Consider the following 25,376-nt stretch of genomic DNA (forward strand, 5'->3'; position numbering starts at 1 on the left):
TGTGACTTTAAAAACTCTTAAGATAAAAACAATTGCACAATGATTTTTGAATGCAGTCACCATAGGACCCCATCTTCTTGGCAAGCTTTTGATGATTTTCTTGACGTGATCAGCCTTTGTGTATCCCTTGTCAATAACTCTTAATCCAGCAGTTAGAGTTTGAAATCTTGAGAACATTGTTTCAATGTTTTCATCATCCTCCATCTTGAAGGCTTCATATTTCTGGATTAAAGCAAAAGCTTTAGTCTCCTTGACTTGGGCATTTCCTTTATGAGTCATTTTCAATGATTCATATATGTCATGGGAAGTTTCCCTGTTAGATATCTTTTCATATTCAGCGTGAGAGATAGCATTCAGCAAAACAGTTCTTGACTTGTGATGATTTTTGAATTGCTTCTTTTGATCATCACTCATTTCTTTTCTTGTCAGCTTTACTCCACTAGCTTTCACAGGATGTTTGTAACCATCCACCAAAAGATCCCATAAGTCACCATCTAATCCAAGAAAGTAACTTTCGAGTTTATCTTTGTAATATTCAAAGTTTTCACCATCGAAAACTGGTGGTCTAGTGTAGCCATTGTTACCATTTCCATTGTATTGCTTAGTAGAGCCAGATGTAGATGTAGGTGGTGGAGTTTCAACCATCTTGACTTAGTGTTTTTCTCTTCCTGAATCTTTTCTAAACACGGTTAAGTGCTTGCACCTTAGAACCGGCGCTCTGATGCCAATTGAAGGATAGAAAAACACTTAGAAGGGGGGGGGGTTGAATAAGTGTGACTTTAAAAACTCAGTCAACGTAGCCTGTCATCTTGTACTTGCTTCTGATTTGATCTTTGTAGATACAACGTTTGAATTAATCAGAGTCAAACAGCTTGGTGCAGAGCATCTTCTTGTCTTTTGACTTTGAAGTGCTTCTAGCGTGATACCATAAGAACTTCAGTGCTTCTGCTTCTAAACTCAAGTTCTTCTGATGCTTCAATAGACCATGTTCTGATTCTGCTTGACCATCTTCGGATGTCTTGCGAGAGCATGTTCTGATGTTGCATACTTGAACCTTCTGAGTCAGTGCTTCTTGCGCTGAATTGTGCATACTCTTTATATATTTCTTGAAATGGAAAATGCATAGGATTAGAGTACCACATTGCCTTATACAAAATTCATATACATTGTTATCATCAAAACTAAGAATATTGATCTGAAAAATTCTTGTTCTAACAATCTCCCCCTTTTTGATGATGACAAAAACATATATAATTGATATGAATTTGCAATCAGAATATCATATGACCAAAGACAATTACATAGTTATAGCATAAGCATATAACCATAGTGTATGAATATGTCTCCCCCTAATATTAACAATCTCCCCCTGAGATTAACAATCTCCCCCTGAAATAAATACCGAAAGAATTTATAAATAAAAGACTTCCTTGAGTATTTTCCATTTCATTCGAGACGTTCACATTTGCCTAGAACTTCAGAACATTCAGAGCTTCTCCTTCTTGCTTCCATAGGACAGCTTCAGAGCTTTGAATTTCTTCTTGAATCATAGCATGCTTGATTGTATCAAAACATTCTTGAATGTATTAGAGCATCATCAGAGCATCTTTACATTCTGAAATGTTTCAAAGAAAACTAGACGACAAAAGTCAGAGCATGAATGAATCAGAACATTCTTTTAAGAAAGAACATGTATCAGAGCAATGCTAAAAAATATTAGAGAAAACTTTGATAAGTTCTTAAAAGAAATATGTATCAGAACATATGAGAGATAAGAATGTGTTAGAGCATATTCTGTCACGAGAATATCAGAACATTCTTCCTTCTTGCTTCTGATTTTGAAGCTTCACAGCACTAAGCTTGCTTCAAATTCCAAGAACATGCTTCTTTATAGAATTGCTTTTCCCCATGTATTTGCTTCTGATGTTGAGCTTTTTCAGAATATCTTCAATCCTGCAAAAAAATCTCAAAGACATAGAACTTGCAAATAATGTTAGGAATGTTGAAACTTAATCCCAGTAACTGATATAGTAAACCAAATCAATTATCATGTTTCTCCCCCTTTTTGTCATAACATCAAAAAGCATTTAAAATATTCAGATGAAAAACAATATGAGTGAAGAAGATAATATTTCATTGATTCAATAAAATATCAGAAGTACAAAAGATAGAAGCAGATGCAAGAAACAGATGCAAGAAATAAGAAAACAACTAAGACCAAGAAACAATACGACTAGCCTAGCTTAGAAACTATTTTGGCTAGAAGCTTTTGAATCTCATAAGTGCTTTCTGACCGCGTCTTCATGAATGAGCGAAACTCATTGTGAGTATCCTCATGCTTATCCAAACAAGAAGCAAGATCAACTTGATTCTTTTGAAGAGCCTTCATGGCATTCACCAGAAATAAAAGGTTCATCAGAAGAAGCTTCACAACTATCATTAAAAGGAGTAGCATGCTCAACACCAGCATCTATCATGAGAACATCATCTTGATTTTCCTGAACAGGAAGTATATCAGCAGGATGATTCTCAGCATCAGCTTCTGACATAGAATCATCTTCAGCATATTCTGGAACAGGGATATCAGAATCAGAATTATCAAGATCCTGAAGGATCTCAGCCAGATTCCTTAGAGGTGTGGGAGCAGCAACTTCTGATGGGTATTCAACAGCTGGATATACCATATCTGGTGCTTTCTCTGAGGGATTCTCCCTTAGCTAGTTGAACAATGACTGAAAGTCTCTAGTCAGAACAATGAATTGAGGCTTCCATACAACCAATGCAAGGCATGGTTCATATTCAAGCTCATCTACAAACTTCTTTTCCTCAAGACAATACCTGCACTTGAGAGGACTGATCCAGAATTCTTCAAAGGGCCTGATAAATCTAAGAGGACCTAGAGCTTCTGCTTCACACGCCTTCTGAAGCTTCAGAAACTCAGAGTTCATCTTTCTTCTGAAGGTCCTCCAGAGATTTCTTAAAGCAACATCATCCATCCGGGCCTGATGTGCTTCCTTCAAGGCTTCTAACCCTGTCTGCATCTTTAGTTTTAACAATTCAAAACATACACCAACAGAAAATTCCCGGCGGGATTTGAGTCTGGTGATGGCAGAATCTGGGTGTAGAATGAAGTAAGGAGCAGATTCTCTATCAAGAGAGAAGGATGATTCTGCTTCATTCTCAGATTCTAACACAACCAGCTCAGGTTCAGGACGAGGTTTTGGTGTGAAGTTGCAGTCACGAAACAATTGTTCTAATGAATCAGAATTTGGAGGTTCTGATGCAATGGGATTATTTTGGGTAGGGGACAAAATAGGTTCATAGTTTAAGTGAGGAGGAGGTTAAGAAGTGGAGATATTTGTATGAGGGGGAAGGAGAGTTTGAAGGGGTTAAACATCAAGAATGGTTTCAGAAACAGGGTGGTCAGAAACAATAAGGGTTTTGGGTGAAGAATGAGGGGTGAGAACTTTGGTGGTTGATGGTGATTTAGTGGAGGCTATTTATGGTTGAATATCTGGTTGAGAAGGTATAGGAACTTCTGTTGGTACATAATTTGAACTTAAAACTGATACAGAGTTAGGTTCAGAAATATGAATACCTGAAGAGCTTCTCTTCTGTAGCCTCTCAGAATCAGCTTCCATAGTCTTTCGCTTCTTCTTCTCATAAACATCCTTTACCTTTTCTAGAGAAATTTCTCTCTTTCTGACAGCTTCCTTATTTTCCTCTTCCTTATTCACTTCTTCTTGATTCACTTCTTCTTCTGATATCTTTTCTACTTCAACAACTTTCTTTTTCTTCTTCTTATTTTTCTTCTTCTTCTTCTCTATGTCCTTCTCATCATTCTTCTCATCATTTCTTTCTTTTCATTCTTAGCTTTCTTCTTCTTCTTTCTTCTCTCAACATCTTCTTGTTCTTCTTTTTCATTTTCAACAATAACCACTTCATCAACTTCAGCAGTAGCTTCTTCTTGATTTCTCCTCTCTTGACTGATAGAAGGAAGATCTAGCATGCGCTTTGTTCTTCTTTCCTGATGATGATCAGCTTCTGGGACAACTTTTGATACTTTAGTCTTGTAAGTAGGAAATCGACTTACTCCAGTAGGAGCATCAATAGCACCACCTTCCCTGAGAACTTTAAGATAGTGAACCTTAACTTCTGGTAGTTCATTTCTGAAAAACATTTTGAACTCAGCTAGCACATGACCTCTTCTGTTTCTAACTCTTGGAATAGGTTGAGGAGCATTTCCAATAACTTGAATAAGATTCATCTTCCTCAAGGTATTTTCATTCAAGAAACTTCCAGTGATAGTAACAGGATCCTTGATAACTACAGCAGCTTCCAGTTGTTCAACCATCTTGGTTTAAACCAGAAGATTGGTAATGATTCTCCCAAAGGGAATAACATTTCCTTTCTTCGTTCTGTTCACATCTCTAGTATCTCTTACAGCATTCCACATATGATTGAAAATGTTGTAAGGAACATCAACCTTCTTCTGCGTCCCAATACAATACATGATGTATTGCTGGTCTTTATTGACGAAGTTGGATGAGCAGGTCGCTTTCCTGTGATAGAAACAACCTAGAAGATTCTTAGTCTAGACTTTGTAAATGTCCTTCAAATCATTGACATTCTTGGTTTTCATCACATCTGGATATAGTTCAGCAAGAACATCATCCCAGTTTGCTCTACGAGAAAGTTCAAAAGCACCAACAGGATCTCTCAAGTCAAACAACATTCTCAATAGTTCTTCAGTGATTGAGAAGAATCTTCCATGAAAAAAAGAAACTATCGCTTTAGGAATGACGAAAGCATAAGCCCAGAATTCCTTTACCAGTTCAGGGTAAACTGGTCTACAGAATTCAAGAAATAAGGATTGCCATTTCTGGAAGACCATATTATCTTTGATGTGAATTCCATGTTCTTCAAGATTATCAACGTCAACCATCAACACACAAATCACCTCTAACTCATCCCGAGGAATCGAGCAAGTGACTGGTGGAATAAAAGATTGTTCTTCTTCTTGTTGATGTTGTTGAGAAGAGGAACCGGCGTATTGAGATGAAGAAGCAGCCATTTGCACACAACTGAGATTTCTAGGTTTCTTCTTGTGTTTAGGTTTAGGGTTAGATAAAATGGCGAACAAATTGCAGAAATACATACAAGGAGAGAGAGAAAATGAATGTGTAAAAAAAGAGAGAATGATATGATGAGATGTGTTTATATAGATACGGATTTGAAAACAAAATGCAATGAAATTATGAGAATGAACAGTTACAGAATCAATAAAATCAAATGCATTTAATGATGAAATGACGTTAGGAGGGATAACGTGAAATTTGAAATGATTTGCACAGTTACCTAGGGCGGCGTCTCATCAGTTGCACGCATGCTTGTCCAAATAGAGGGAACACGTGTTCAACTTCTGGAAAAGCTGGTGACAGCTGTTTTGCTTTAACTTTGATTCTGAAAGAGTTAGAACTTATCATCTTCTCATTCTGATCATAAGTCCGTACTGATTTTCTTCAGAAAAGATCTTGTTCTGATGGGATATTCTTTCTTTCCAAGAATGACATCTTCTGAGTGAGCCGAGTTGAGTCTAGAAGATCTTCTGACTGTTTGCTCTTCAGAAATTCTGAGATTCTCTAAAGAAGCAGCAAATTGATCTTCTGATCCTTTGCTTCTGGGTTCTTCGGCTTCTTATACTTTGCTTCTTGGTTCTTCAGCTTTTGAAATTGAGATATCTATATCTGCAAAGTTCTCAAACTGCTTTGGCTTTTCAAGACCAAGCTTATCATCAAATCTGATATTGATTGATTCTTCAACAATCAATGTTTCAGTATTGTATACTCTGTATCCTTTAGAGCGTTTAGAATATCCAAGAAGGAAACACTTCTGTGCCTTAGAATCAAACTTAATCAGATGATCTTTATTATTCAGAATAAAACAAACACATCCAAAAGGATGAAAATATGAAATATTGGGCTTTCTGTTCTTCCACAATTCATAAGGAGTCTTATTAAGAATAGGTCTTATAGAGATTCTATTCTGAATATAACATGCAGTGTTTATTGCTTTTGCCCAGAAATGCTTAGCCATATTGGTTTCGTTGATCATGGTTCTGGCCATTTCTTGTAGGGTCCTATTCTTTCGCTCTACAACTCCATTTTGCTGTGGAGTTCTAGGGCAAGAGAAATCATGGGCAATACCATTTTCTTTGAAGTAAACCTCAAAGAATCTGTTCTCAAATTCACCACCATGATCACTTCTGACCTTTATGATTTTACACTCTTTCTCAGATTGGATCTGAGTGCAGAATTCAAAGAACACTGAATGAGACTTATCCTTGTGTTTCAAGAACTTTACCCATGTCCAGCGACTATAATCATCTACGATGACTAATCCATATTTCTTCCTTATGACAGATGTTGTTTTGACTGGGCCAAACAGATCAATGTATAGAAGTTCTAGCGGCCTAGAGGAAGAGATAACATTCTTAGACTTGCTTGTAAATAGGATTGAGCCATCCTTCTGACTTACAGCCTTACAAGACTATTGATCAAATATTATTTCATAACCATTGTCACTTAATTGACTTATGGACAATAAGTTATGAGCTAATCTATCTACCAGAAGAACATTAGTTATAGAAGGAGAGTTACCAGTACTTATGGTTCCTGAGCCAATTATCTTGCCCTTCTGATCTCCTCCAAACTTAATTTCTCCAACAGATTTAAGCACCAGGTCTTGGAACATAGACCTTTTCCCGTCATGTGCCGCGAGCACCCAGAGTCCGGGTACCATGACATGTTTTGCTTTGTCTTCTTTGCAGCCAAGGATATCTGCAACAGGAATAATCTTTTCCTTAGGTACCCACATTTTCTTGGATCCTTTCTTGTTAGTTCTCCTCAAGTTCTAATTGAAATTGGGTTTAGCATGATAATCAACAGGAGGTAAATCGTGATATTCCTTAGGTTGAGCAACATGATATTTTCTAGGTTGTGTCACATGCTTCTTAGTGTGTGTAATGTGAAAGCTTTTAGCATGTGATGTGAGCCTAATATCATGGGAGTGACCATACTTGAACTGATCATACAATGGCTTATATGTTATTTTCATATCATCTACAGGTTCAAGTTTGTATGGGGTATCACCCTCATAGCCTATGCCAACTTTCTTGTTTCCACTAACAACATATATCATAGAGGCAAGTTGACTTCTTCCAATACCTCTAGATAAGAACTTCCTAAAGCTCAAGTCATATTCTTTACGACTATGGTTCAGACTAGGAATAGACTTTTCTGAGTCAGAAGGAGATCCAACATCTTTGGATAATTTTAAAACTTTTTCCTTCAGTTCGGAATTTTCTACTTCCAGCTTCTTAGTTTCAGATTCAAATAGCTTTTTCAGATTTTTGAATTTGATACTAAGATGAGCCTTGAGTTCCAGAAGTTCTATTAAACTAGAAACTAACTCTTCTCTAGATAGTTCAAAAAATACCTCTTCAGAATCTAATTCTGATGTAGATTCTGATCCATCATCAACTGTGGCCATCAGCGCAATGTTTGCCTACTCGCCTTCAGAGTCTGATTCTGATTCTGATGAATCTGAATCATCCCAAGTTGCCATAAGACCTTTCTTCTTATGAAACTTCTTTTTGGGCTTTTCCTTCTGAAGCTTTGGACTCTCTCTCTTAATGTCCTGGCTCATTGCACTCAAAGCATGTGACCTTCTTCTTGTCATATCTTCTGCTTCCAGAAGATTCTCCTTTTTCAAGCTTCTTAGAACTTTTGAAGTTCTTGAACTTCCTATGCTTGCTTTTCCAGAGTTGATTTACCCTTCTGGAGATCATGGACAGTTCATCTTCTTCTTCTGATTCTGATTCTTCAGAATCTTCTTCTTCAGCCTGAAATGCGTTAGTACATTTTTTATAATTAGATTTTAACGCAATAGACTTACCTTTCTTCTGAGGTTTATCAGCATCCAGCTCTATTTCATGACTCCTCAGAGCACTGATCAACTCTTCAAGAGAGACTTCATTCAGGTTCTTGGCAATTTTGAATGCAGTCACCATAGGACCCCATCTTCTTGGCAAGCTTTTGATGATTTTCTTGACGTGATCAGCCTTTGTGTATCCCTTGTCAATAACTCTTAATCCAGCAGTTAGAGTTTGAAATCTTGAGAACATTGTTTCAATGTTTTCATCATCCTCCATCTTGAAGGCTTCATATTTCTGGATTAAAGCAAAAGCTTTAGTCTCCTTGACTTGGGCATTTCCTTTATGAGTCATTTTCAATGATTCATATATGTCATGGGAAGTTTCCCTGTTAGATATCTTTTCATATTCAGCGTGAGAGATAGCATTCAGCAAAACAGTTCTTGACTTGTGATGATTTTTGAATTGCTTCTTTTGATCATCACTCATTTCTTTTCTTGTCAGCTTTACTCCACTAGCTTTCACAGGATGTTTGTAACCATCCACCAAAAGATCCCATAAGTCACCATCTAATCCAAGAAAGTAACTTTCGAGTTTATCTTTGTAATATTCAAAGTTTTCACCATCGAAAACTGGTGGTCTAGTGTAGCCATTGTTACCATTTCCATTGTATTGCTTAGTAGAGCCAGATGTAGATGTAGGTGGTGGAGTTTCAACCATCTTGACTTAGTGTTTTTCTCTTCCTGAATCTTTTCTAAACACGGTTAAGTGCTTGCACCTTAGAACCGGCGCTCTGATGCCAATTGAAGGATAGAAAAACACTTAGAAGGGGGGGGGTTGAATAAGTGTGACTTTAAAAACTCTTAAGATAAAAACAATTGCACAATGATTTTTGTCCTAGTTCGTTGTTAACGAAACTACTCCAGTCCACCCCCTTAGAGTGATTTACCTCACCTGAGGATTTAATCCACTAATCAACCTTGATTACAATGGTTTTCCACTAAGATACCCTCTAAGTCTTCTAGAGTATTTTGATCACACCTTGATCATTCTAGGAACCTTTTACAAATTAATGTAAACAAATTCTTTCAAGAGTATTACAATGCTTCTTAATTAGCTATAATCACAACTGTGATATTTATCTTAAGTTCTAAGCTTAAATCTCACTAAGATATTACAAATGAAGTGAGGTTGAAGATGAAGTTTGATAGCTTTTGATTCACGAGCGTTTCAGCAAGATTGAAAGAGTTGTTCGTAAATTCGTTAACCTTGCTTCTGATCAGAACTTCACTACTTATAGGCGTTTTGAAAAGATGACCGTTGGGAGCATTTAATGCTTTGCGTGATCCATACAGCATTGCATTTAATGTTTCACTCTTTTGTCAACTACCTCGAGCCTTGCTTTTCCTGCTTTAAATGACTTTGCTTTTAATAGCTTCTAACGTTCCTTTTGTCAGTCAGCGTAGCCTGTCATCTTGTACTTGCTTCTGATATGATCTTTGTAGATACAACGTTTGAATTAATCAGAGTCAAACAGCTTGGTGCAGAGCATCTTCTTGTCTTCTGACTTTGAAGTGCTTCTAGCGTGATACCATAAGAACTTCAGTGCTTCTGCTTCTGAACTCAAGTTCTTCTGATGCTTCAATAGACCATGTTCTGATTCTGCTTGACCATCTTCTGATGTCTTGCGAGAGCATGTTCTGATGTTGCATACTTGAACCTTCTGAGTCAGTGCTTCTTGCCCTGAATTGTGCATACTCTTTATATATTTTCTGAAACGGAAATTGCATAGGATTAGAGTACCACATTGTCTTATACAAAATTCATATACATTGTTATCATCAAAACTAAGAATATTGATCAGAACAATTCTTGTTCTAACATAATTATCTTCTCCTTAGGTACCCATATTCTTTTGGGTCATTTTTGGTTAGTCTTCCTCAAGTTCTGATTGAACCGAGGCTTAGCACGAAAATTAACAGGAGGTACAGCTTGATATTCCCTATTCTAAATAACATGATATTTTCTAGGATGTGTATCATGCTTCTTGGTGTGTGTTATGTGGAAACTCTTAGCATGTGATGTGAGCCTAATATCATGGGAGTGGCCATACTTGAATTGATCATACAGAGGTTTGTATGTGATTTTCATCTCATCAACAGATTCAAGTTTATATGGGGTTTCACCCTCATATCCTATGCCAACTCTCTTGTTTCCACTAACTGCATATCTCATAGAGGCTAGCTGACTTCTGTCAATACCTCTAGATAGAAACTTTCTAAAACTCAAGTCATATTCCTTAAGAATATTGTTCATGCTTGGAATAGACTTTTCTGAACTAGAAGATGATTCAACATATTTGGATAATTTTAAAACATTTTCCTTAAGTTCAAAATTTTCTAATTCAAGCTTCTTAGTTTCAGATTCAAAAAGCTTCTTCAGCTTTTTGTATTTGATACTAAGCTGAGCCTTGATTTCCTGAAGTTCAGTTAGACTATAAACTAACTTTTCTCTAAAAAGTTCAGAGAATACCTCTTCAGAATCCGAGTCTGATGTAGATTCTGATTGTTCATCAATGGTGGCCATTAATGCTATGTTTGCTTGCTCATCTTCAGAGTCTGATTCTTGGTCAGAAGAATCTGATTCATCCCAAGTAACCATCAAGCCTTTCTTCTTTTCAAACTTCTTCTTGGGCTTTTCCCTCTGAAGCTTTGGACACTCATTCTTGTAATGTCCTGGCTCTTTGCATTCATAACACGTCACCTTCTTTTTGTCAGATCTTCTGTGTCCAGAAGATTATCCTCTTTCAGGCCTTTTGGAACTTCTGAAGTTCTTGAACTTTCTTTACTTACTCTTCCAGACTTGATTTACTCTTCTTGAGATCATATAAAGCTCATCTTCTTCTTCTTCTTCTTCTTCTTCTTCTTCTTCTTCTTCTTCTTCTTCTGATTCTGACTCTTCAGAATCTTCTTCTTCAGCCTGAAAAGCGTTAGTGCGTTTTTTATTATTAGATTTTAATACAATTGACTTACCTTTCTTTTGAGGTTCATTTGCATCCAGCTCTATTTCATGACTCCTCAGGGTACTGATTAGCTTTACAAGAGAGACTTCATTCAGATTCTTAGCAATCTTGAATGCAGTCACCATTGGGCCCTATCTTCTGCGCAAGCTTCTGATGATCTTCTTGACATGATCAGCCTTTGTATATCCCTTGTCAAGCACTCTTAATCCAGCAGTCAGAGTCTGGAATCTTAAGAATATTGCTTCAATGTTTTCATCTTCCTCCATCTTGAAAGCTTCATACTTCTGGATTAAAGCAAGAGCTTTTGTCTCCTTGACTTGGGCATTACCTTCATGAGTCATCTTCAAGGATTCAAAGATGTCATAAGTAGTTTCTCTATTTGATATTTTCTCATATTCAGCATGAGAAATAGAATTCAGCAGAATAGTCCTTGACTTGTGATGATTTTTGAATTGTTTCTTTTGGTCATCACTCATTTCTTGTCTTGACATCTTTACTCCACGAGAATTTACAGGATGTCTGTAACCATCCAAGACTAGATCCCATAAGTCACCATCTTAACCAAGAAAGTAACTTTCTACTCTATCTTTCTAGTACTCAAAGTTTTCACCATCAAAAACTGGTGGTCTAGTGTAGCCATTTAAACCACTGTTTCCATTACCATTGTTGTTTTGTTAAGTAGGAACAGATGTAGATGTTGTATCTCCCATGTTGACTTTGTATTTTTCTCCCTAAAACTTTTGTCTAACACGGTTAAGTGCTTGCACCTAGAACCGGCGCTCTGATGCCAATTGAAGGATAGAAAAACACTTAGAAAGTGGGGGTTTGAATAAGTGTGACTTTAAAAACTTGTAAGATAAAAACAATGAACACAATTATTTTTATCCTGGTTCGTTGTTAACGGAACTACTCCAGTCCACCCCCTTAGAGTGATTTACCTCAACTGAGGATTTAATCCACTAATCCAAGTGATTACAATGGTTATCCACTTAGAAAACTTCTATGTCTTCTAGTGTATACTGATCACAACTTGATCACTCTAGGAATTCACCACTTAGAAAACTTCTAAGTCTTCTAGAGTCTAAAGATCACAACTTGATCACTCTAGGAACCTTTTACAATCAATGTAAAATAATGTTTACAAGAGTAAGATTGCTTCTTATAAAGCTATAATCACAACTGTGATATTTCTATAATGTTCTAAGCTTAACACTCACTAAAATATTACAAGATTTTGTGAGGTTGAAGATGAAGTTCATGAGCTTTGATTTTGACAGCATTTTGGTATTTTGCGCAAGTGTTGTGTATACTGCTTCTGATTAGAACTTCAATATATAGGCGTTTTGAGAAGATGATTGTTGGGTTGCATTTAATGTTTCACACTTTTGTCAACTACCTCGAGCCATGCTTTTGCTGCTTTTACTGACTTTGCCTTTTGTAGCTTCTAACGTTCCTTTTTTTAGTCAGAGATTAGACTTAGTAGCATGTCATCTTGTACTTTCTTATGAACTCATATTATAGATAACAACGTTTGAATATCAGAGTCAAACAGCTTGGTGCAGAGCATCTTCTTGTCTTCCGACTTTGAAGAGCTTGAGCGTGATACCATTCAGAACTTCAGTGCTTCTGCTTTTGACTTCATGTTCTTCTGATGCTTCATAGTTCATGTTCTGATTCTTCTTGACCATCTTCTGATGTCTTTCCAGAGCATGTTCTGATGTAGCCATCCAGAACCTTTTGGGTCATAGCTTCTGAGCGATGATTTGTGCATACTCTTTATATATTTCCTGAAATGGAAAATGAAAAGGATTAGAGTACCACATTGTCTTATACAAAATTCATATATAATGTTATCATCAAAACATTGAATATTGATCAGAGCAAATCTTGTTCTAACAGCTGCTTCAATAGTTCATGGTGGTTTAGTTGATGAAGCAAACCTGTAAAAGTAGTTTTCTTTTTTTCTTCCACTATTTCATGTAGACCTACAGTGAGTTTGACTAAATAATGTCTAAATGAAAACAAAATAGGTTTTTTTTCAAACCAACCAATGAAGTGTATAATTGTTCTAACATGCCTTCATTGTATAATCCAATCATTTATTTTTCTTTTTTTGACTTTTTATCTTCTACCATTTACTCATCAAAGTTTGAAGTGAAAATACTATCCACGTTATAAGCTTCATTTTACCTGAGGTCCACCCATCATGGTGAAATCTTGGGTAGTTAAAATCTTGGTCATTGCCATATTGGGTGCATTTACCTTAGCAAGCATTGTGAGTTACTTAAGAAATTAAATATTAAATTTCAGAAAGATCTTTCTGGAAAATATCATTTTCTCTATCCTTTTTTATTCAGAAAAGAACTTATATCTTCCTGTGCGTGAAACTTTGAAGATATTGTTGAATGGTTGGTTTTTACATATCTTAGCTTATATGAATTGATTTTGCGTATCTTGCTCCATAACACTACAGATATCTAGAGCATCATTGGTACCAAAGTCAAGCTACATTGCCAAGCCTACTTCCTCGTGGCTTGATGATTTCCTTGTATGGGTATCACCTGAAGCTTTTACTTGCTGTCAGAAATTCACAAGTGAATCATATTGTCCACCTAATGATCAAGTTTGTTCTTCTCATATGTTTGAATATAAAACTCGCGTGCAGCTTGCTTGATTTTTCTTCTCTTCTACAAACTTTGAAACTATATTCATGGACATGGTATTTGTACGTGTTTCCGCATCATGTTTTTTTTTCTTCTTTTTCCTGCCTAATTTTCTAATTGCAACTATTGTTTGAAGTATTAATCTGATAAGATATTGCTCCCTGTACAATCATAATAGTAATTATATGTCCAAATTTGTTTGATTAGAGTTGACAAATGGGAACTCCTGCAGGTTATGCAGAAAAGAACTCTAGCAGTAGTAAGTCCATTGCTGGTACTGGTAGAGATGAGATGAGGCCAACAGGTGAAGAATTTGTCTGATCTTCTTTTGCTTCTTTTAATTTTATTGTATAAATGACTAGGGATGCAACCTTCTGAGGTGCATAAGTTAAATCCAGAAAGAGAAAGTGGCATCTGGAATTGATATATTTTTTCCTTTTATCCTGAAAGAGCTGAAGACAAACCTAGTAGTTCGAGTACAAGGCCAAAATAAGGTGATTCCTTTGCTTCTTTTTGTATAAATGATACAGTAATCTTGAGGAGCATCTAAAATAAAATCCAGAAAGAATAAGTTTCATTTGTATTTGATTGATTTGTTTCTTCAATAACTTTTTGTTGCTTGGAATGGTATTGGCTTTTCACTATGATGCATAAGTACGGATACGGTATATTAAAAAATGAGGACGCCAACTATGAATATGAGATGATGTGGGATGTAGAAGGCTCAATGCATCTTATAAAGAAACCTTTGAAGACATCCTCTTCAAATTCTAATGAAAGAAGCTTAGGAGAAAGGTAAACTTATCACATGTCATCATTGGTTAAAAATAGCTTATACATAAGCACTTATATAGTAAGTTGATTATCTAAATAGGCAACAACTCTGATAAATATTGGAGAAATAAACCTAATACATCTCCCTGTGTTTTTTATCGTCTGGCAGGGGTAATGTTGTAATGCGGCCAACTGCTAGAAAAAATACTGGTCAAGAAGGAGAATTCTCGATGAATATGGATATGGCTTCAAGCACCGGGCCTGATCCTCTAGCAAGAATACCTCCCAGAACAGGCAAATCAATGACAACAATTATAATCCAAAGATTACTACGCATGCTGCGAATGCTAATCGTTATTGTTGCAGTCAACGTTCCTCTTTACATGATGTTGCTATTCAAGGATTGGATTGACAAGTAAAGATGAGATTCATATGTGAGTTATAGCATTCAGGTTTTACATTAAGATTTTGTGGAGTATCGCAATCTCAATTTCAATTCCGTACCGCACAAGGCTAATTTCTTACATGTAATGGTGGAGGCTGCACTGTCTCTGCAACAGCAAAATCGCCTTCAACATCAGAGACATTTGGTTAGGAACCTGTCTCTGTGGATTTACATTATGGCCAGCTTCTCCCGATTACATTTAAAAGTCGTTACATGTTATCGAGTTTTTAATATCTCGATAAAGTTGTTTCCTTTTCACCATTTCATCTGTTAAACACAATTTGTGTTAGAATATAGAATCAGTAAATATGTTGAATTAATTTCTTTTACTCTAAGAGTAACATATCATTTGCAAAGAATTCATATTTTCTCAATTTTGTTGATCAATCTTGATTCTAGATGGAATTATTCTTCTGATCTTTTGGATAATTCGCCCCTGTCCCTTTTTGCTGGCTGAGTCTGTTGTGATTTTGGTTCTTACCTATGACATTCTCATTCATTACATAACCCACATCATTAAAACTACTCTTGTCTTCGATGTGTAGAGATGGACAAGTGTGAATGTTAGAATCCAAACTCTCTAAAATTACCTGCGGATTTTCCTGCGGATTCAAAGTGTGTTGCGGATTTACCTGCGTATATTTTCTGCGGATTTAGATGCGGAATTTGCTGCCGAAAATATTACCCACGAAGGTTTTAGCTGGGGACGAAAAACCGCATGAAAATTTGCAGGTAATGTGTTTCCTGCGGATTTTTAGCTAAAATCCACATGTAAATCCGCAGGAAATTCGAGTATTTCTAATAGTGTTTGCCTTAAATAAATAAGTTTATTGATAATTAACTATTGAATTATTTAGCACTCATCTTTTGGAGTAATTAACTACTAAATTATTTAGTACTCATATTTTGGAGTAATTAACTACTAAATTATTTAGTACTCATCTTTTGTAGTAAAATTCAGACCGAGCAGAGTAGATTCCTCTATAACATACATGGTTCATATTTATATGCTAAAACAGTAATTACCTACATAACTGAGATTTTAATGATTGTAAGAAAAAGAACGTAAACTTGAAAAAGAAAGTAAAAGAGTAGTAAAATGAAAGACGAGTAAAAGAATTTAGAAGATAGTATTTTGAAAGATAAATTTGTTAAAAATACAAAGAACATAAAAGATTGTGAAAAGATATTTTGTAGAATGTGTTCAAAGGTTGATATTTAGTCGAACTCGGATCAAAATGTAGCATGTGTTACAAAAATTGAAATGCAGACAAGTTTTAGAATCAATACATGTAAATAGAAGAATTCTTAGGCCCTTTTTTGTGACTATTTGCCCCTATTATGGTGGGTCTTGGTGCAAAGGACTTTTCGTCCTTTGGCACGTCGTCGCTTTAAGATAGCTCTTCCACTTGTTGTGCTCATTCGTATGCGGAAGCCATGAACGCGTGCCAGTGATTTCCGTGATCTACTTCTCTTTGTTAGATTAAGAGCCTGCCTTCCTGCTGCTACAATAACCAGGCGGCGACTACTTTGTTTTCTTAATCCAACATTAGATGTCAAATTTGATCTCAATGACAAACCTGTCAACATTCAGAAATAAGTTGAAATCAAGTCAATCAATTGTAAAGGCAATGATTATATTGTATCAAACACCTCCGTCAAAGCGAGTTCGATATACACGTTAACGATATGTAAATCAATTAGTATTAGAAACGCACATACTTTACAGAAAGTAGAGAAATGAGTTTCATCGTCCTAATTAAAAGCATTGTTGTACTCATTCAACATCTTAGAGAATAAATGGAGGCATACTAATACTACAACATTCAAACTGGTTCAATTCACTAAGAGGATTGGTCACTAATGTAAATTTTTTTCTATAAATCAACCTTAAGAAAAGAATTAACTACATGACTAGCATAACGACTTGCATTCAATGTAGTCAAGCACACGACCATAAGTAAGATCGGCCAGCTTGTAAAAGATCGTAAAACTCGGATCGCTAGTACAACACGTAAGATCCTACCAAGGGGAAAAATGGTAATTTCATACATATATACACACACATAAATTTAATGTAGTGTAGTCAGGCATGAAATCTTAATTAGGATTTGTCGGCTTGTGAAAGATCGTAAAATTCAGATTGATAGCACAGCTCGTGAGATCCTACCGAAGGAAAAAAAATGGTAATTTCATACATATATACACAACACAAAAACATGAAAGTTATAATACAGACACACACAAAAAGCCCCGGCAAGAAAGATCTTACTATCCAGCACTCGATCTGACTATAATACTTGCATTCATGACAGATCTTATCCACTTACAACCCAACCCGAGTTTCCATAACAAAAGTAGAACCATAAACTTCCAATAATCCTTAAGACAAAATTTCACTTGAAAAACCCAGAAATGAAACATTCATCACATACATTAAACCCCTACTCAAAACAAATTCAACCAAACCCAACAACAAAAACATTTTTTTTGTAGACAGACTACCGATTACATACCTAGCACACAAACATATCAATTATCAATCAACCATGATAAATATTACACTGTACTTAAGCCCAAAACTGCAAAATTAACCATACAATACAAGCATGCTTATAGTTAAACAACAATCTAACACTTTAACATGTTTGTGTAAAATCTAGTTTACCCAATCTCATTGTTTCCTTTCCAACATAAACCCCTTAACCTAGTGTCAGTTAGGTTTACAACAACAAGAATTTACTCCAAATAACAAAACTCAACACTATAAAAAAAAAACAATAAATAAATAAAAAACTCAAAAACCAAAGAATTTACAGAACTATCATTGCGGAACAAAGTAATTTCAAGCACAAAAACAAGAAATTAGGTTTGAAATGGAAGAAGTACCTGAAAGGGAGGAAGAATGGAACGAGAGAGAGGCAGCGAAGGAGCAATGAAGCAATGGAGAGCGAACGTTGGAGGAATTGAGACAGAGGGAAGTTGATTTTGAAGCGGTGAGAGTGGAAGAAGATGAGTAGGTTGGTGCTCTCAGTCGCATGGATAAGAGAGGAGAAACCGATAACGAAGCCATTATCCACTTTTTTTCTGTTCTATCTGCCAAGTGCGTTGTGTTCGCCTTTTAAACAAACGAGAACCGTTGTTGTGATTTTTGGGATTTGTAAATTTGAGAATAAAAGTTTGCAAGATGGGGATGTAGCTCAAATGGTAGAGCGCTCGCTTTGCATGCGAGAGGTACAGGGTTCGATACCCTGCATCTCCACTTTTTCAATTTTCTCTTCTTTGCTATCTCACCATATTTTTCTGCCACGTGTTTCACAGATTATGGTGACAGTGAGAAAATACAGCGTTTATAGATAGACTATACAATACAAATGAGTTAGGTTTTTCATAACTAATTAATTATTCTTTCTGCTTTTTTATTAAAAGTTGTTTTGAAAAGAAAAAAGTTGTAAAAAATATAAGTCGTTTAATATTAATATTTTTAAATATTTATTATTCTTTCTTCTTTTTATTATTTAAATTTATTTTTTGTTACAATTAATAAATGGAAATTTTTTAAAGTAATTTATAATCTTTCTTTTTCACACAACAATGATTACATTTTTTATTTCGTGTGAAATTTCAAAACGACACATTAAAAACAGGTAGTATCTAACTAAATGCATTTATTCTAGTGATTTCTCTTCTAAATTGAACACTACTACACAAAACACAATAATATATTTATTTTTTTGAAATATTGGTATTCGGTATTGCGAGCGACTAATTTAAGGTATTTAATCTCACCATCCACTTGTACAATATTCGTTTAAAGTCAGAGTAAAGCGTTGTATGAATTGACCCAACACAAGAATTGTTTGCACCTAACGAGATTCACGTTGTATGGACTGACCCAACACTGTAATTGTTTGCACCTAGCGGGATTCAAATTTAAAACCTTGAGAGGAGCACACTCTCAGGACACGAGGCTCAACCACTAGACCAACTCTTGGGATTACACGATAATATATTTTAACACAAGAACAAAATAACTTAATCCAAACTAGACAAGTCACACATGCCAAGTTTCTCAGGAACTCGAGTTTCAAAAGTATGGTCATGATCTCTATAATTTGATCCTTTGAGATGCAAAGGATATTTTTGTTTCACAAATAAGGTGTGTTCATGTGGATATTTGTTTTAATGTTCTTGACATAAGAATGACTCGATTTTGGTGTACCAAACTCTTAGTGCTTATCGAGTCCATATAATGCTTTTTTTAATCTTCACATTTTTGGTGGGTTAGATTCTCTAAAATTTTCTAAGCTTTTATTGGAATGATTTAGATTTTCTCTTTGTGTATCTATTATAGCTTCTACCAAACAAACACATTTCTTCTTCTTTCGAAGAATCTTCATTGGTATTTGAAATTATGTTGTTTAAATCTCATATGTCCTAAGAGATGTCGAGACAATGGTCTCTAAACAACACACAATGACAAGGTATAAAATAGTGCAGAAACTTAAAAGAACACAAGTAATTGTTCACCCAGTTAGGTATATAAAATTACACACTCTGGGGGTTACCAATCCAGGGATAAGTCCACAATGATAGTATCAGTTTGAAGTACTATGTAAACAACCTCTGGTTTACTGCCTTCTCGCCTAATCACTACCCGTGTTATACTTCTTTCTAAGACTCGCCTAGGTATGAGACCCTTCTCAATCCCCCTCAATCACAACCGTGATAATCAATTAAAAAACTTGCTTAAAAGCCTTCTCAATCCCCCTCAAGACACACTTGCATGACACAGTCACTCAATGCTTAAAAGCTTATGAATGAACACAAAGCTTACAACTCAAAAACCCAGTCTTACTCTTCTACAAGATGATATTAAAGAGGCTCATAATTCACAAGACTACACAAACCCTAATACAAACTACAATGTAAGTTCCACACTACAACTAGGTTTGTCGATTTCTATTTTAAAAAATCTTCTAGATTAGCCTTGGGCTTCAAATCGTAGCCGGGCACTCCAGAAAAATCTCCAAAATCTTCTCCATGAAGATAGGGCTCAAATCATTAGTTTCCTAAATATTCTCCATATTTAGAAACTAATCATATATCTCGAAAACATAGACAATTTATTATCCCTAAATCAAGTGCCATGTAGGATTGCATAATATTTCAAAATATTTTGCATCTGTAACTAAAAACAGACTTCAACAGATCCAGTTGTACTATACAGTCACAATGTCGGATGATCCTGTATAGGACATCTTCTTCGATATGTCTCTTCGGTTGAAGTGGATATAACATCTTGTTCAACATGTTCCCATAAGTTAGTTTTATCAAACATAATACCAACCATAAAATAGAGAATTAACAATCTCCTCATTTGGCTCATTTTGGCTAAAACAACTTAGTGCCCTTTGCACACAAAAATTGGGGAACACCTAAAGTTTGAAAATAAATCAAACATAATAATTCTCAGCCCTGTAGAGAAAAAATCACACAGTAGAGATACCATGATCAGATATGCAGCAGAAAAACAAACATGTAAAACATGTTAGTAGTCAGTGGGATCTGCACACAACAAAGTTTAGAGAAGCAGTTTCTCATCCAGTCAGTATGATGTCAAGATATTTTTTCGAACATCTCTTCACACATGCCGTTCCAGCCATTCTTCAAATCTGCTAAGGAAAATCAGGACTCTCCCCCTTAGAGCAAGTCATCAGCAACATAAGAGAAAACAATTTTCCCCCTTAGTCGGTGGTTAGTGGTTAGTGCACACAACACATATTACTCTCCCTTTTTAGCCATAATATGACAAAGCAAAGGCAAGTAACTAACCAACAAAGAAAACCACACAAGTAAGTTAGCATAAAGCATAAAATGCTAAACAAATCCTGGGCCAACACCAGTAAGCTACACTAAAATTCCTGGATCAAACGGATAACCTTGCTGATAGCAAGTGACCATCCACACAGAGTGTTTAAGGAAGACTATTGTAACGCCCCGAATTTAATTAATTGGTTAATTAAGTTATTAAAGGATTTAAATATTGGGTTTAGTCGAATTTGGATGGTCGGTATTATTTTAAGAGGCGTATTTGGATTTATTAAGTTAAAGTCGAATTATAGTCGGATAGTTGGAAGAATAATATTAAGAATAATATTATTTATTTATTGAGATGTTTATTGAAATTTTCGCATTTTCGGACGATTTAGTCAAGATTATTCGGGATAGCGGATCGATATTTAATCGAAGATTTTAATATTTTTAGTATTAAAAATATTAATGAGTTAATGTTTAGCGTTTTGGGAATTTTCCGAGTAATTAAGATTAGACCGAAAATATGAGACATTGAGTAATAAGTTGGTATATTAAAATAATCGGATTTTATTTTAATGGTATTTAAGTGGAAGTATTATTTTTACATTAAGTGTAGAAATTAATTTGGGCTTATATTATGGTATCTTTTAGTATTAAGGGTGTATTTTTATTAGGTCCATTAGGAAGTGGTAACTAATAGTGGTATAATTTTGTCATTTTGAAAAATAGAAGCATAGTGGAAACCGTGAAAAGAAAAGAAAAAATAGAGAAAGGGGGTTAGGGGGGTTAGGGTTTTGAAGAAGAGAAGAAGGAGATCCAAAGTGTTGCTCTAAAATGTCATTTCTCTCCAATTTTCCATTGAGTCTTCTTAGAGTTTACTCAGTCCAAGGTAAGAGTGGATTCTTACTACCTAAATGGGAATATGATGGATTGTATGTGGGTTTAGGGTATAGATTGATCATTGTGTTGTGTTGAATTTGTTTTCTGTCAGTGCTTGAAATTGCAATTGGTTTTCTAATATTGATGTTGCTGTTCATTAATAATGGTTTCTGGAATTAAATAAATGCTTGGGACGGCCGCCGTAGCTCCCTGGGATGGCCGACGCTTGTGCCTGGGACGGTCGGCATTGGTGCCATTGACGTCCGGCAGGTAACCAAGACGGGCGACAGTTTTGTTTTGTCTCATATAATTCCATTAAATGCTGATACTTGTTCATATACATGTGCCTCCTGCCTCATTGTTTCATATTAGCTGAGCATATATATATATATATATATATATATATATATATATATATATATATATATATATATATATATATATATATATATATATATATATATATATATATATATATATATATATATATATATATATATATATAATATGGAATTGAAAGACCCCATAAGCCAAGTGTGTTTCCTTTCACACTATTTCCATTGTATCTTGTTATTTTGGTTTTTTTTATTTTCATTGTGCGTTGTTTGTTTGGTGGCTTTGCTGTTCCAATATATTACACTGTTTGATTTCCTATTTCTATACTTTTACTAAGGGTACAAATATGATAAAATGAGAGAATGATGCAATGGTAATTATGATATAATATATACAATTGAAAACAGTAGTGAATAAATGGTGAAACACTAGCAATTATAGAACAAAATGTAATTCAAAACAACCCTGTTTGACCAAAATAACTGTATTAAGCGGTATAATTAGTTGTCTGGAATTTTATGAAAATTTACGTGGTAGCTAAGTTTAATTATTAGGTTAATGTGGTGTTGATATTTTGTTGAAATTGTGTTGTTGTACGAACCGACCGAAATTGCGTGAATTTGAATATCCTTTATATTAAATGTTGGTTTTGGAACAGAAGATAGAAGATTGAATTGAAACTTAATATGATAGGATTATTAATTGGTTGATTTAATTAATAATTGAATAATATGAAGTACTTATTATACTTCCAAGTTGTTTTAGTTGATATAAGCTGATAGTTGACTGTTAATTCGAATGCTATGTATCATTGTTGAATGAAATACAAGTTGAAGTTTTAAGTTGATATGTGATACCCCAAGGTGTTATTTGAAATTTTTAAATACTCTGATTTCTCGCATTATAATTTTCGTATAAATGCTCAGGATAGAATTGGGGTGTTGCATTAGTGGTATCAGAGCAGGCTAGTCCGTCCGACCAGTGCTGTCTAATGTTGTCTATTTCTTTGTACACAATAAGTGTGCGGAACACTGTCGGTACTTGTTTACTTGCTAGTTGATTGTTTGTCGGAGTTGGTTTGAAGCTAAGTGGGGGAGAAGCTGTGCTTCTCGGATATGTTTAAGTTTGTAGGATGTTGGTATGCTGTTGATGGTGACGGTGCAAGTCTTATCGAAGTTTGGTGTTTCCTGAATCATAAGGTAGCAAAGATGATTGTTATAAGATGGACTTTAGAAATTTGTTATGTTCAGTATTGTTGAGGGACTTTGAAGTTGTTGTTTAAGTAGCCTTGCGTATGATGTTGACATAGGAGTAATGATTAAGTGACGAATTGTTGTATACCTTGTTGTGGAATATTAGTAAGTAATCATAGAAGTTGTTGAAGTGTTTGGACCATGATTCATAGTTGGAAATGCAAAGAGTATGATTCTGAGGATAAGAAGTGTCAGAAATGGTGTAAAGGAATTATGGCTGATGTTATCGTCAAAGGTGTATTAGTATGTAGTTGTAAGATGTCGATGTTAGCTTGTTCAGATGATTTTGGAAGTTATTAAATTTCAATGCTTTTGATGACTTGAGTGCAAGTTTAAAAGAAACACTATTATAGTTTAGTAACGATGGTTTGTACCCTATTATGGTTGTCCGCTATCTATTAACAAATTGAGGAACTGATCACCCTTAATCTCTTGTTGATAGTAGATGGAATTGTATTGGATGTTATAGACTTATCTTATTGTCTTAATGGTGCGTGAGATGATGGATGCTGAAGAAAGTCTGAAACTTGGTTGAAGCTTGTGAATCGTTTATGTTGATAAAAACTCTAATGAAGGGCGGTGAATTAAGATGGATGATTAGAGTTGCGCAGTTGGAGCATGATGTGCCAGATGTATTGTGTTTTCTTGTGAATAGGATTTAAATATTAGATTTAGTCAAATTTGGATGGTCGGTATTATTTTAAGAGGCGTATTTGGATTTATTAAGTTAAAGTCGGATTTTAGTCGAATAGTCGGAAGAATAATAATAAGAATAATATTATTTATTTATTGAGATGTTTATTGAAATTTTCGCATTTTGGGACGATTTAGTCGGTATTAGTTCGGGATAGCAGATCGATATTTAATCGAAGATTTTAATATTTTTAGTATTAAAAATATTAATGAGTTAATGTTTAGCGTTTTGGGAATTTTCCGAGTAATTAAGATTAGACCGGAAATATGAGACATTGAGTAATAAGTCGGTATATTAAAATAATCGAATTTTATTTTAATGGTATTTAAGTGGAAGTATTATTTTTACATTAAGTGTAAAAATTAATTTGGGCTTATAGTACGGTATCTTTTAGTATTAAGGGTGTATTTTTATTAGGCCCATTAGGAAGTGGTAACTAATAGTGGTATAATTTTGTCATTTTGAAAAATAGAAGCATAGTGAAAACCGTGAAAAGAAAAAAAAAAGAAATAGAGAAAGAGGGTAGGGTTGTGAAGAGGAGAAGAAGGAGACCCAAAGTGTTACTCTAAAGTGTCATTTTTCTCCAATAATCCGTTGAGTCTTCTTAGAGCTGCACTCAATCCAAGGTAAGGGGGGATTCTTACTACCTAAATGGGAATATAATGGATTGTATGTGGGTTTAGGGTATAGATTGATCATTGTGTTGTGTTGAATTTGTTTTCTGTCAGTGCTTGAAATTGCAATTGGTTTTCTAATGTTGATGTTGTTGTTCATTAATAATGGTTTCTGGAATTAAATAAATGCTTGGGACGACCACCGTAGCTCCTTGGGATGGCCGCCGATTATGCCTGGGACGGTCGGCATTGGTGCCATTGACGTCTGACAGGTAACCAAGACGGGCGGCATTTTTGTTTTGTCTCATATAATTCTATTAAATGCTGATACTTGTTCATATATAAGTGCCTCATGTCTCATTGTTTCATATTAGCTGAGCATATATATATATATATATATATATATATATATATATATATATATATATATATATATATATATATATAATGGAATTGAAACACCCCTTAAGCTAAGTGTTTTTCCTTTCGCACTATTTTCATTATATCTTGTTATTTTAGTTTTTCTTATTTTCATTGTGTGATGTTTATTTGGTGGCTTTCTGTTCCAATATATTACACAGTTTTATTTCCTATTTCTATACTTTTACTAAGGGTACAAATATGATAAAATGAGAGTATGATGCAATGGTAATTATGAGATGATATATACAATTGAAAACAGTAGTGAATAAATGGTGAAACAGTAGCAATTATAGAACAAAATGTAATTCAAAACAACCTCGTTTGACCGAAATAACTTAATTAAGCGGTATAATTAGTTGTCCGGAATTTGATGAAAATTTATGTGGTAGCTAAGTTTAATTAGTAGGTTAATGTGGTGGTGATATTTTGTTGAAATTGTGCTATTCTACGAACCGACTGAAATTGTGTGGATTTGAATATCCTTTATATTAAATGTTGGTTTTGGAATAGAAGATAGAAGATT

At 34.9% G+C, this 25,376-nt stretch overlaps 2 protein-coding genes and 1 non-coding gene across 3 annotated transcripts; 2 read left to right on the plus strand and 1 right to left on the minus strand.

The window, feature by feature from the left end:
* The first annotated feature begins 14,294 nt into the window (after positions 1-14,294).
* LOC131623087 (uncharacterized) lies at positions 14,295-14,841 on the plus strand. The gene is made up of 2 exons (XM_058894113.1): positions 14,295-14,413; positions 14,562-14,841. The coding sequence occupies exons 1-2, from the start codon at positions 14,322-14,324 to the stop codon at positions 14,809-14,811; spliced, it is 342 nt and encodes a 113-aa protein (XP_058750096.1). The 5' UTR covers positions 14,295-14,321; the 3' UTR covers positions 14,812-14,841.
* Positions 14,842-16,026: 1,185 nt separating this feature from the next.
* On the minus strand, positions 16,027-17,945 carry LOC131623095 (large ribosomal subunit protein bL34c-like). Its single transcript, XM_058894119.1, has 2 exons — positions 17,727-17,945; positions 16,027-16,417 (listed from the first exon to the last, which is right to left on the minus strand). Exons 1-2 carry the CDS (start codon positions 17,908-17,910, stop codon positions 16,164-16,166), a joined length of 438 nt encoding a protein of 145 aa, XP_058750102.1. The 5' UTR covers positions 17,911-17,945; the 3' UTR covers positions 16,027-16,163.
* Positions 17,946-18,026: 81 nt separating this feature from the next.
* TRNAA-UGC (transfer RNA alanine (anticodon UGC)) lies at positions 18,027-18,099 on the plus strand. Its single transcript has one exon. It is a non-coding gene; the product is annotated as a tRNA-Ala (tRNA).
* The last annotated feature ends 7,277 nt before the right edge of the window (positions 18,100-25,376 follow it).

Source organism: Vicia villosa, linkage group LG1 (genome assembly GCF_029867415.1).
Source record: "Vicia villosa cultivar HV-30 ecotype Madison, WI linkage group LG1, Vvil1.0, whole genome shotgun sequence".
NCBI lineage: Eukaryota > Viridiplantae > Streptophyta > Magnoliopsida > Fabales > Fabaceae > Vicia > Vicia villosa.